The sequence below is a fragment of the Sander lucioperca genome, chromosome 15 (assembly GCF_008315115.2).
Source record: "Sander lucioperca isolate FBNREF2018 chromosome 15, SLUC_FBN_1.2, whole genome shotgun sequence".
Classification (NCBI taxonomy): Eukaryota; Metazoa; Chordata; class Actinopteri; order Perciformes; family Percidae; genus Sander; species Sander lucioperca.
In genome coordinates, this window is record NC_050187.1 from 20554847 (window position 1) to 20566782 (window position 11936).

At 40.9% G+C, this 11936-nt stretch overlaps 2 protein-coding genes across 5 annotated transcripts in view; one reads left to right on the forward strand and one right to left on the reverse strand.

The window, feature by feature from the left end:
- LOC116054388 (serine/threonine-protein kinase MARK1-like) overlaps positions 1-2862 on the forward strand; it is a 31032-nt gene extending 28170 nt beyond the window's left edge. For 2 of the 4 annotated variants that reach the window (XM_031305922.2, XM_031305940.2), the window contains exons 17-19: positions 382-408; positions 1040-1084; positions 1192-2862. In XM_031305922.2, the coding sequence (XP_031161782.1) occupies positions 382-408; positions 1040-1084; positions 1192-1537 (418 nt within the window). In that variant the 3' untranslated portion in view covers positions 1538-2862. The remainder of the gene's footprint in view (positions 1-381; positions 409-1039; positions 1085-1191) is intronic. The other 2 variants (XM_031305931.2, XM_031305946.2) reach the window with 1 other exon arrangement.
- Positions 2745-8336, reverse strand: LOC116054413 (leucine-rich glioma-inactivated protein 1-like). The gene is made up of 8 exons (XM_031305956.2): positions 7652-8336; positions 7335-7406; positions 6661-6732; positions 6505-6576; positions 5844-5915; positions 5257-5426; positions 5005-5169; positions 2745-4844 (listed from the first exon to the last, which is right to left on the reverse strand). Exons 1-8 carry the CDS (start codon positions 7846-7848, stop codon positions 4027-4029), a joined length of 1638 nt encoding a protein of 545 aa, XP_031161816.1. The 5' UTR covers positions 7849-8336; the 3' UTR covers positions 2745-4026.
- Between the last annotated feature and the right edge of the window lie 3600 nt (positions 8337-11936).

Below are 11936 nucleotides of genomic sequence, written 5' to 3' on the forward strand. Positions count from 1 at the left end.
AATTTAAAGATGTAAGAGTCCACAGCCATGCTAGCAGCTCTGTGAGGCAGCACTTTGGCACTGCAGCATTTTGAACAAAATAGTTATATTCCCCCAAAACAAAAGAGATTTAAGAAGTGCTTGTGTTTAGATTACTCTCTGTAACTTTTTCAGCAGTGAAAACAAAGAAAGCATCACACGCTCTCTCTGCCTCTTTAGTACAGATGCACTCTCTGATCTCCTCCCGAGTCCTTAGTGCTTATTATACATCCACACTGTTACCCTTTGCTGTCAATATGACAAGCAAAGCATCATGCATACAGCAGTTAGCTCCTTGTGTCACCTTCGCGCTGGCCCATCTGGTAGAGGCTCACAGCTTTCTCTCCTTTTCTCCCCGCATAGAGCTATGTCTTTCAGGTCGACCCGGAGGTAGGAGAACACAACGCTTGCTGCACCTGTCCCCCCTGTCCAACAAAAAAAACTGTGTCCACTATGACCTTGGCCCGTGTTTCCTTAACCCCTTACATATTTGCCCACTACACCACATCCTTGCCTACTGACACCCTTGTTATGCCATGTATTTCCCTCCCTTGTGTCCACTGCTTCAAGAACCAACCTTACGGCACACCAGCTTTTCCTGTACTAAGCTAAGCCACAATATCGGCTTCTCAAATCGCTGGCTTTCCTCTCCTTACTCTCCCCCATCTTCATGCTGAGCTTAATAGAAAAGATCAGGCATATTATGGAGGCCAAATCAAAGATTTAGAACCACTTTCCCACTCCTTACAGTTAAGTGGGGATTAAGGAAAGGTAGCGTACAGTAGACGGGATGATGCATTTGGTTATTGTGAAGGGGCTACAATAGTATGCGCATCAAAAAGTCACAGACACCTCATTGTGTGCTGAACCCTGATACTCAGGAGTGTTGATTCTTTCCTGGCATGATGCCTAACACCCCTATCTGTGTCCAGTGATAATGGGGCTGGTGTTGGTAGTGGATGGGGGAACCCATGTTGACATCAGCGTGTGGGAGCAATACTGTATTCCTGGTTTATTTCAGGGTGCCTAGTGAGGGAGAGGCCAGCGCCAGGACGGAAACACCAAGGTGAGAATTTGATTAAGACGTAGATTTCATAGAAAGCCTGTAACCAACCTCTGCCATCCTTTAACATCTCACTCCATATCTCTTTCTCTCTTCTTCTGTTGTCGTAGAAGCGCGTCAGGCGATACTAAGGAGGACTGCGGTCGGGACTCCAAGCCTCGCTCGCTTCGTTTTACCTGGAGCATGAAGACCACCTCCTCCATGGAGCCCGCCGAGATGATGAGGGAGATCCGAAAGGTTTTGGACGCCAACAGCTGTGATTACGAGCAGCGTGAACGCTTCCTGCTTTTCTGTGTCCACGGCGATGCTCGCCAGGACAACCTGGTCCAATGGGAGATGGAGGTGTGCAAGCTGCCCCGCCTTTCACTCAACGGCGTGCGCTTCAAGAGGATATCGGGCACGTCCATCGCCTTTAAGAATATCGCCTGCAAAATTGCCAATGAGCTCAAACTGTGACAGCAGATGGAGTCCCAGTCAGTCTTCGGTGAGCTCTGGTTCTCATCTCATCACTGGATTAGTGTTGACTTACAGGACAAAATTCAGCACTGAAGGTCCTCACCTCGTAGAATCAGGGTGGACTCGGCTGGTAATGCAATACTGGCCACGAATGTACTGTACAGGGTAGTGGATCAGAGAGATAACGCAAGGTTTAACCTCTGTGACGGAGAGATAGCAAAAACAGCTAACCACCCCCTTTTTTTTCTTCCATCCAGCCCTCTGTCTCTCTCATCAGCCCGCTGCTCCTCGTCATAGCACACATTCATGTAACATATGCAGTATGCAACTGAAGATGACCATCCTGCAATAATGTTTTCAATCTCTTTTTCTAAACGCCTACTACAAGATCTACTCTCCTCGCTGAATAACCATTAAAATGAATGAAAGCTAAAAAAGCCGCTTTTCCACCTGTGTTAAGTCAGTATATAGATCAGGCTGGAGCCCATAGTAAAACTATGTAAAAAGAGAATTGTACTGTATGCATAACATCTGCAGGTACTGTATTGTATATTGATTTTGTGTTCTGTACAGAATTTTATTGTCAATACTGTCTTTTTTTCATGGGATTTCAGTTATTTCCTAATATAATTGATGTATCTTAAAGCATTATCCTTTCGGTCTGAGTTCTTTTTTTTTTTTTTTTTAAGAGCCACCGTATGAAAATAGTGTTTTTTACTTTTATTTAAAGAGCACTAAATTATTTTGTGGAGTATTAAGGGATGTGCTCCCTTGCCTTTTACGTTGTATTTTATTTGCCTATGGAAAAAAAACGCTAAGTTGCACCACATAGACTTGAGTAGTAACTTCAGTTAAAACTGAAAATGTGTTCACTTTATTTTCTCTCAGCAGTAGGTAGGTGATTTGGAGATCCTGCTGCAATTGCACAAGTTTTCCAGGATGATGTGTATGAACATGAGAGTATGCACCTGTATTTCTTTCATGTTAGTTTGGTAGTCCTCAGTTACAAAAGAAGCAGGGTTTTAAATTGGTTTACTTTAGAAAGCGAAGAACAGGATGTCTTTGTCCTAAGGATGGATGATGCATGAAAAGTCAAAATCAGTCACTATGAAAGAGGCAGTCTGTCTCGTGGAGCCTTGCTAAAGAGCCTGATTTAGTCCTGCCACCAGTGTGATTGTGCAGGTACTCGTGTATCTCCTTGCTTGTTTTTTTTTTTTATTCAGCGGATTTTATTGTATTTATTCCATTACATTGTAATGTGCTGCTTTGTAGAATTGAGGCGTGCACTTTGTTGGAGAAAATAAAAAGGATTTTATTTGTTTGTATTTATTTTATTTTATTTCTCAGATCTGAATCCATAGTTACACAGCTAACTTCAAGACGACAATTTCCCTCAAGCGATGAAGTAGATGTGTTAGTGCGAGTTGTTTGCTTAGAGGACTGGGTGTTGGCATTCACTCTGAAACAACATGCTACACAGTGCCAGCAGGGAGCTCAGATGAGATGTAACAGTTAATAATGTAAACCTTTATTGAATCTATATAGCATTATATTAGTCAATAACTTAATCCTAATCATGACACAATTGATGTGTTTTGCATACATGTTAGTCAAAGGTAAAGCATTATGAACAATATCCTCAGTTTTTCATTTCAGGTCCTTTAAGTGTGTGAAAATAGTTCTGTGTGTGCCCAAAATGTTTTCCATACTTCTTATGAAAAACTGTAATTCTTAATACTTTAAACATTATACAAACCATTAACGATAAAAATGTAAATTGAAAAGATTCACAGGTAGATTCTCACACAACATTTCTGTTGATATTTTCCAAATTATAAACATAAGATTTTAAATAATTCTCTCTAACAAATATGTATCTAATCAGTGTGGTCCTTCTTAAACTTACAAAAGCTTCATGTACAAATCTTTTAGCGTACAAGTGGAAAGACAGAAAAATGTAAACATTTCGTTTTGGCAGATTTGTTCAGTTAAACATGTTAATAGGTTAAAAAGTACTAGGTTAAAAAGTACTATTTCATTATTACTTTCTGTAGATAAATATATGAGATTACAAATGTATAAACATTGCTGAGTCACATGAAAAGCTGAACACAAAAAATAACCTACTGGCAAGAGTTAATGGATTAATGAGCATGGGTGATGCATTCATCAGGATGGGATGGCCTGTGTAAGGCCCTGGTCATGCATTAATGTCCTGACAACATATTGGGTCTAATCCTAACTTGAGGTGCATGCATTGAACTCAACATGCATCTCAGCCAAGTAGCTTTGGTTGAGATACATGTATTTATCGTTACATGATTCATGCACTAATTTTAATGGATGATAAAAAAGAAGAGTAATGCCTGCCTTGCTCAAGTTAGGATCACCTAGGTGTTGTTGCAGTGTTGTCTGGATCTGCTGCAACAGCCATCCCTAAACACAGAAACCACTCAAACAACCACCCAACCAGTCAAGAAAACAATCGCTCAGTTGCTCAGATCAATGACCAGGTGCTCATAAATCTGAGTTTTCCCTTTGAAACTGGAGGCCAGCAGGAACTGCCGGTTGTCTATGGAGACTGGAGAGAAGGCCCTTGGTGCCTGGATGTTCACCTCCTGGAAATGGACAAACTCGCCCTTCTTGGTATCCCAGCGGTACACCTGGGTGAAAGAGTAATCGCTGCCCAGGATGGCGTACTGCCAGCTGGCCACAGAGAAGGGTTGGAACACCATGGAGCCACGAGATGGCATGGTCTGCAATTCTCTAAAGAGGGCTCCATCCCAGCGCATCACTTTGGAGTCGCCGATGAAGCGCGTCAGACAGATGAAGAGGTCGGATTTGACCTGAAAATGCTTCACAGCGTAGACGTCCTCCATCTCTGGGATGTCGGTGCGTCTGTCAAACAGCTTGGTGCTTTTGTTCCACTGGTAGATGACTGGCCTCTGAGAGCTGCTGGACAGGATCAGGTGAGGTTTGGAGGAGATCTCCATGTACTCCGCATCGGTGTCCCGGTACCACGGGTGGAGCGATTGGTGAGAGTAGAAGCCATTGCCGTTCCACTTGTAGATGGTGGTGGAGCCGGCCTTGGAGCTGTCTGCTATGACGAAGAAGGATTCTCCATCAATGCGGAACGTCTCCACATCGTTTGGTTTGCGGATTTTGAGGATGTCAATGCCTTGGAGCTTAATGAATTTGTTGGCAGAGGTGTCACGCTTATAGATGTGTGAGCCACCAAACAACTGAGCCACAATGACAAAGAGCTGGTTGTCAATGACCAGAGGTTTGCAAATCACTGTGGATGTGCCTGGTGAAGAGAAAGAAAGGAGAAAAACATTACAGTTTCACTTTGTCTTAGATCCATGTCTCCATCTAGTGGCTCCTCCTCCAATCTCACCCCCTCCTTTTAGACTCACACAGCTCATTCACAACCACATGACATCATATTTGAAATTACTTCTACTTACTGTCAATGTCGTCAAAGTTTCTAAAGACCATCTCCACATGATCCCACTCTAGAAAGCTGCATTTCCCAATGAAGGGCTGGGCAAACACCACATACTGGTCATTCCCAAAGGAAAATGCCTCCACAGATATGGATTCAAACTTCAGGGACTGGTAGGAAGCAAACTCTGTGAGAGAAACAAAAACACTCTTTAAATATCATTGAAAAAGTCAAGAAAAATAAAATGAAACTAAAAGTATTTCTTGTGCTCCACCTGTAGTGATGCAGTCGAAGGACTGCGGTGCCAGATCATTGATCTTCTTGTCCAGTTGTGAGGCCGGGCCTTTACAGTAAATCTGATCTACTGTAGCGTTGGTGCTGTATATCCACTCCACCAACCACTTCAGCTTACAGTCACAGGTGAACTGGTTCCCTCGAAGGTCTCTGAAGGGACAAAAGCACCAAACTAACTTCCAACAGGAATGCTCTCAGCTTTTTAAATTGATTTTATTTTCAAACGCTGCAGTCACTTAAGTATGACCGCTGGCTTTGCTCTCTGGCCCTCACAGCTTCACTCTGTGCTCTCATTAATATCAAGAGGGACTATATAGAAGCACTGAACATCTTCAGTGGGTGATAGATTGCAAACTATCTCTGGCTTCCTCACTGCAGCATGTAATTTTAATGGCGTTAAAAGCACCACCCACACATTCTTCAAGCCTTGGCTGAAGTGGAATAATGATACAGAGTTCTATATATAGAAGAACTCATAGTCCATGATAGCATACATTATACATTATGTAACATTATGTAATTTATCTCTTTGTTTCCAGATGATGCAGGATTGTAATTCATACTTACACTTTCGTCAAGGCCTCAAGACCTTTGAACAAATCTTTGGGCAGAGTCTCCAGATTATTGTAGGCCAGACTCCTGGAAAAGAGGAAAAATGGATCAGAAATACTGCATATTGTATTGTGGTTACGCAGAGCAATATAAATATATCTATTAAAGAGCTTAGGCTTGTGAGTTTGAGGAAACATTAAGCTATTTTTAGAGCTGCCTCCTCAGCCATTTTATGGCTCTCTCTGCTACAAAAAAGGGACATATCTCTGTTGATGAGGTTGTTGTACTTTATTTTCTTAATTTTCTCAGAGCTTTGTCTTGAATATCATGACATCATCTTGTGTCCGTGCTCAACAGATATCTTAGTTTTAGAGTTTTTAGCTAACTCATTAGTTAGTTTTTAGCTAACTCATCTTTTCGATAGGTAATTTTAGTTGCTGACATCAATTAAGAGTGGAGTGGAGCAGTTCTTGCCTCGACCTGCAGACAGATACAACACGTTCTACTGATACAAACAGAAACAGAAAGCAACCTTACATTCTTTCTTACAAAGAGACCATCAGTGAGAAGATTTTATATTTAAATCAAACAGAAATTGAATTATCATCCAATTCTAAGTACCATTGTTTTTTTTTATTATTTTGCATGAGAAGCAAGAAATACAGTTTATACTTACAAATGCACTAGAGTTTTCAGTCCACGGAAAGCATGTGGTGAAATTGACTTGATTTGGTTGTTTTCAATGAACCTGAAAAAGGTGTTGAATAAATGCATGAGAAGGGAGACAATCTTTTGGAAACCTTTCCAGTATAAATTTGAACCTTATACTCACAGATACTCCAGATGAGGAAGACCAAGGAAAGCATCCTCATTTATAGATTCCAGGTTGTTGGCTGTGAAGAGGCTGTGCAGAGAGAGCCATAATATTTCACTATTCCTGCTCACAAATTATGTTAACAACAAGCTGTTGTCCCACATTAGCAGCTGCTCTGAAAAAGATGGACCTGTGATAGAAACCCCCTCCTGTCTCCTTCACAGTAACCCAACTACATCAAAGACAAGGATCAATGTTCTATTAGGATTCCTGCAGCCTTAAATTGTTTTGAAGGACATTGTGACTCAGTCAATACTCAATAGTAGACAGGAATGAAGGGGGATTCCCTCTTCAAAAGACGGGATTCCCCATCAATATATCTCCTTCTAAACCGTCTGATGCACTGATACATGTTAAGGCAAGACTTGGATGAATGCCCAGCAGAGAGACTATTATACCCTGAAAAGGCATGTAGGGAAATCATTTAGAAAGGTAATTTTCTCCAAAGCGGTTATTGTTTGAGCCCCCCATTCAGATGGCTACAGCAACACCCATTTCATTAGGCTATAATGTGTAGTAGCATCATCATTGGGGAGATGTCTTTGAACGTTAAACATGGCGTTGATCACCTCACTGGGGACTGACAGCATGCAACAAAGACTGAAGAACAAAAAGCTCCAGAGATTTCTCACAGGAGATGCAGGGCAGGTGTGTGGATGAAGCTCTCTTTTGGGATTTCAGTGAACTCAGACTTGACGAATGATCTGTGGAGAGGGGAAGACATCAGCAGACAGACAGACAGACAGACACACTGGTTAGCTTTAAATAATAGACTGTCTCATACGAACTGTTATTCCAGACAGTTCCTTGGATTGGGCTAATGTGCAGCAGCAGCAGCAGCACAGAAATACACGTCTTATTCAGCAGAGACGAACATGTTCTGTAAATCTCTGTAATGGAAAGCATTGGTTAGGAATTCGTTATTTAAATAATAATACATTTGACTTACAGTGATATGACATCGGGTGGAAAGCTGCGAGGGATCACTCCTGCGCTTTCACACAACGCGTTATCTTTGGTACATGTACATGATGAGGGACAGCGAGGCGGTCTGGCTCTCTTGCTGTCCACTACGAGTAAAAGAGACGCCACTACAAGTACGCAAAGCCAGGGCGATCTTTTGGGAATCTTGCGTGTATTTACCATCCTTGCGAACCGCTGCGGGCACGACCTGCGAGTCGAACAGCCCTACACATGAACCAGGGTCTCCGCTGTGGTTCCTTTTCCACTGCTGCGGCTGCCTGGAGGCCAAGCGACGCGCTGTCCGCTCCTGTCCTGCACACTTTGGAGGTGATTAAACCGTACGTCCACGGCGCTGTAATTACACTTCACCCCCAGACGAAAAATCAATATACCCCCGTGACAAAAATCTGGCTCAAACTCAGAAAAATACCAGCTGGCGCGGTGACAAACGTGGTGTGAGGGCAGGTGGGGATGCCAGCGGGAGCAGACGGAGCATCTTCTCCATCCAAAACCACGCCTATGATTTCAGCAAACGCTACACTCTCCGTGTCGACCTCCCGGAGCCCAATAGGCTACGCAACGGAATGGTGTAAATTTTCGTGAATCAGCTGGGGGAAATGATCAAGCTCTGACATGAGCCAGCGGATTGCTGCCTTTGCGCAGACGCACACGGGCTTGCGGGAAGCGGGTGGGAAACCCGATTAAAATTAATTGTCTCCATCATGGAAATGGCTAGAGCTGTAGTATTGGCTCAGTATGCTCCACAAGACTTCCAACATGCCATAGCTTGTATTATTATTGTCATTGTAACCTTCAGTTTTGCTCCAAATGTTCTCAGATTTTTGTGTGCACATTTTAGGTTTATTTCCTGGTTTGCACGCGGTTTCCATGGCGACTGCTGGATGCAAAATGTGGCTGCCCTGTTTTAAAGGGGTGTGGGGAAGCCCTCCTGTCACTCTGACATCTGCTCTGCCTCAGTCCAATGAACCCCATCCCCCTCACAGACAAAGGACTTCGTCTTTGCTCACATGTGGCTTTGTAAAATGAAATAAACACATTGCTGCCTTTCTGCAGCAATGTGTTTATTTCATTTTACAAAGCCACATAAGAAAGCTCATTTTTTTCTTATGGTTTATTTATGTTATTAATTACCTTCACAGTTAGTTTGCACTGTTGTCTGTGCCAGACATGACACGGGAGACCTATAAGGTCTTCTTATTCACCATCTAATATCGCAGATCCCTCCAGAGTAGATTATCATGTTTATTCACTGTGCCTGGCAGGGCTGCATGCGTCAGACCCTTCTGGGAAGAAACATGTGCAGGGAGTTTGAAAAGGCCTCTGAATATAGTGATCTGGACCTCCAGTCTCTCTGTAGGCCTACCTGATGGGATTACACCATCTGATATCCAGTGTCTGTTTATGGTGATAATACAATTTCTCCTGTAAAAATGAAAGCTGGACATTTAAAAGGAGCAGGGCCATGCTCTGAGAGTCGTCTCATTTTATGCTGTTTTATTGTTTGAAGGGGAAGGGTGGACGAATAAAGTGATTACAAGTGAGGGAGATAAAGGAGGCTTACTTCTGAGAAATTCAGAGGGGAATTGTGGACATGGAGGAGCTGGAAGGCACAGAAAGTAATAAATGTCTTTTTTTCATAAGCAGCTTTTGAACAAAATGGAGAACAGTGGATATTATTGTTGTGCTGCAAGATGATGGGTAGTCTCTGTGCTTCATAAATGCCTCATTCATCGCCAGAATAGAACACACACTGTCCAGAAACTATTTGACCACAGCAATGTCCGTAGCTATTGATACGCCTGAGTCTGGTGTTTCTGACTGGTAATGGACTTTTGATATCTGTGTTATTGGTTTTCTGTAATTAAAAACAAATATATGACTATATGTACATTAAGTGCATGCATAAATGTATTACCAAAGCAAAAATTCAATTATTTCTTGTTGCAGGTGCAAAATCAGGGTGACTGTCTTCCTTGATGGTCTGACATCCCCACTAGAGGGAAATGAGGAGCCGGTAGAGCCCTGATTTATGAGCTCTCAGCTCTTTAAAGGTATTTGTAAAATTAAAATAAATAAAATTCTATATTGCATCTTTCCGTTCTTATTTTCTCTTTATGATTGTTAATCCTAAATTAGCTATTGTAATCATTATTAATACAGTTCTAAATTGATGTAAATTAGAATCAACATTCAGTATTTTTCACAACAATCATTATCTGACAATCATATTCATATTAAGGTTCAAAATAGAAGAGGCCATCCTATTGCTCACCCTCACCACCAGTGAAAGCAGCACATTATGTGAGCATACTCTGTTTGACCTCTGGACCTAGATGCTGTCTTAAGGCGTCATGTCAGTCCACAAAGCTGGCTTACCTCCCATGACGTCACATGTCAGTCTCATATCAAGAGGATGATTACTTATGACAGCGATACAAGAAAACACATCTTCTTAAATTATATAATAACTATCTGCCATACAATAATTTATCATCACTGCAGAGAAATATGTAAAATGTTTTTTAATTCTTTCTAAGCAGCCTGAGAGCTGAACGTAAGTGAATGTGTAATCTCCATTTAAAACCTTAATAACTGAATAAGTGGATGTCGGGTTACGGTGAAGGTGCTGAAAAATATTCAAAGTTATATGAGTTAAAATTGATTGTAATCTTGCACTCATTTTCTTAACATTTTGACTTTGATATTCTGAATAGATTTTTACAGTTGTAGTAAGAAGCAGAAATGAGGCAGTGATACCTTTTCCTGCAGGGGATCTTAAAGGGATATTCTCACAGGATGCACCACAACATCTGCATCCAGACAAAGGTCAACACGCATGACTATGTTTGCATACTTTAAACAGCCATTAAACCCCATGTAAACCTTTGCAAACTGCAGCCTACAAGGGGTGATATTATATAGTTTCTTCTTCATGTATCTTTTTAAACAGTGATAATAAAGTTAGTGTTGGGATTCACAATTTGTCTAGTTACAATACATGCATATTCCTCTTGCTCATAAGGATATACATTGACATTTGATGAATGAATAGCTGAAAACAGAAACCAGTTCCAAATCAGTAACACAGGTCTCTCGTAAGCTCGTTAGCAGTTGATTAAAAGATGATGTTTGTTTGGTCAGTCCTGCTCTCCTAAACCCCCCTTTAGCTAGATCTCAGTAGTAGACGACGTAGTGTACACATGTTGGAATCAATAAGGTTGTAAGTCACCATCAGAAAATTCTTTCTATTCAATTATCCATGTGCTGCTGCTAATATACCCTGACATTACTCTAGTCAAATAGAACCTTATTTGTCCTGAGAGGGGCAATTGGTTTTACATGATGCAGCTCAAATGAAGTAAAACATGACTATTTTTAAATTTGTGTATTCTGATTGGGCTAGAATGTATTTAAATGCACAACAGATGCATGATTTGAAAATAAACTTTATTGAAATTCATGATGCTATTGCACATGTAATTATGTATTTATTTAAATGCTATACATTCATTTTAGTCAATTTTCTTTGCAAAGGTTGCATTCTCTGAGATATAAAATTCTTATGTTAAACTTTTGCATCAGAAAATAGAATCACAAGCTGTGTTTTGAGAAATCTAAACACATTATAATTGATGTGTTGTTCACACTTAAATGCCATTTCTCCTATACATGGTGCAGAGTGTTTTCACATGACACCTTCCTATCCTGTAAATGCCACATGTACTCTGCATACGCTGACTTATGAGCAGGACGACAGTATTTTTACTTTATGTAAGCAGGGGGCTTAAAAAGAAAAGCCTAGGGACTTGAAGTGGCTTATAACCAAATCCAATTCAGTCAAATCTTCTTACATCTCTCACTCATTTGCCAGGGACATATGCTTGAAATTTTGCACTTAAAAAAATGCAACTAGTACTTTTGTTTAGTGAGCTCTTTCTCTACAAAATAAGAGCATTTTATTGAAGTATTTATATACCAAAAGTATCCAGATATAACTGCATCATATTTGCAGCCTAATATTTCTATTCATATCATGTCCAAAGCAAAAAAAGTCAGCTAAATATCCTTATATTATATTCAGGATAAATAGTTATAATGATGAAGTTCACTTCTTTTAGTACAAGAACGTTTTCATAGTATTACATACAAACTATATGTGCTCAAGATTGGTGACAACTAAAACAGCTTCCTGTATCAGAGGATATATACAGTATATATAAAAATATTCATTTAGGGATTTTGCACATTAG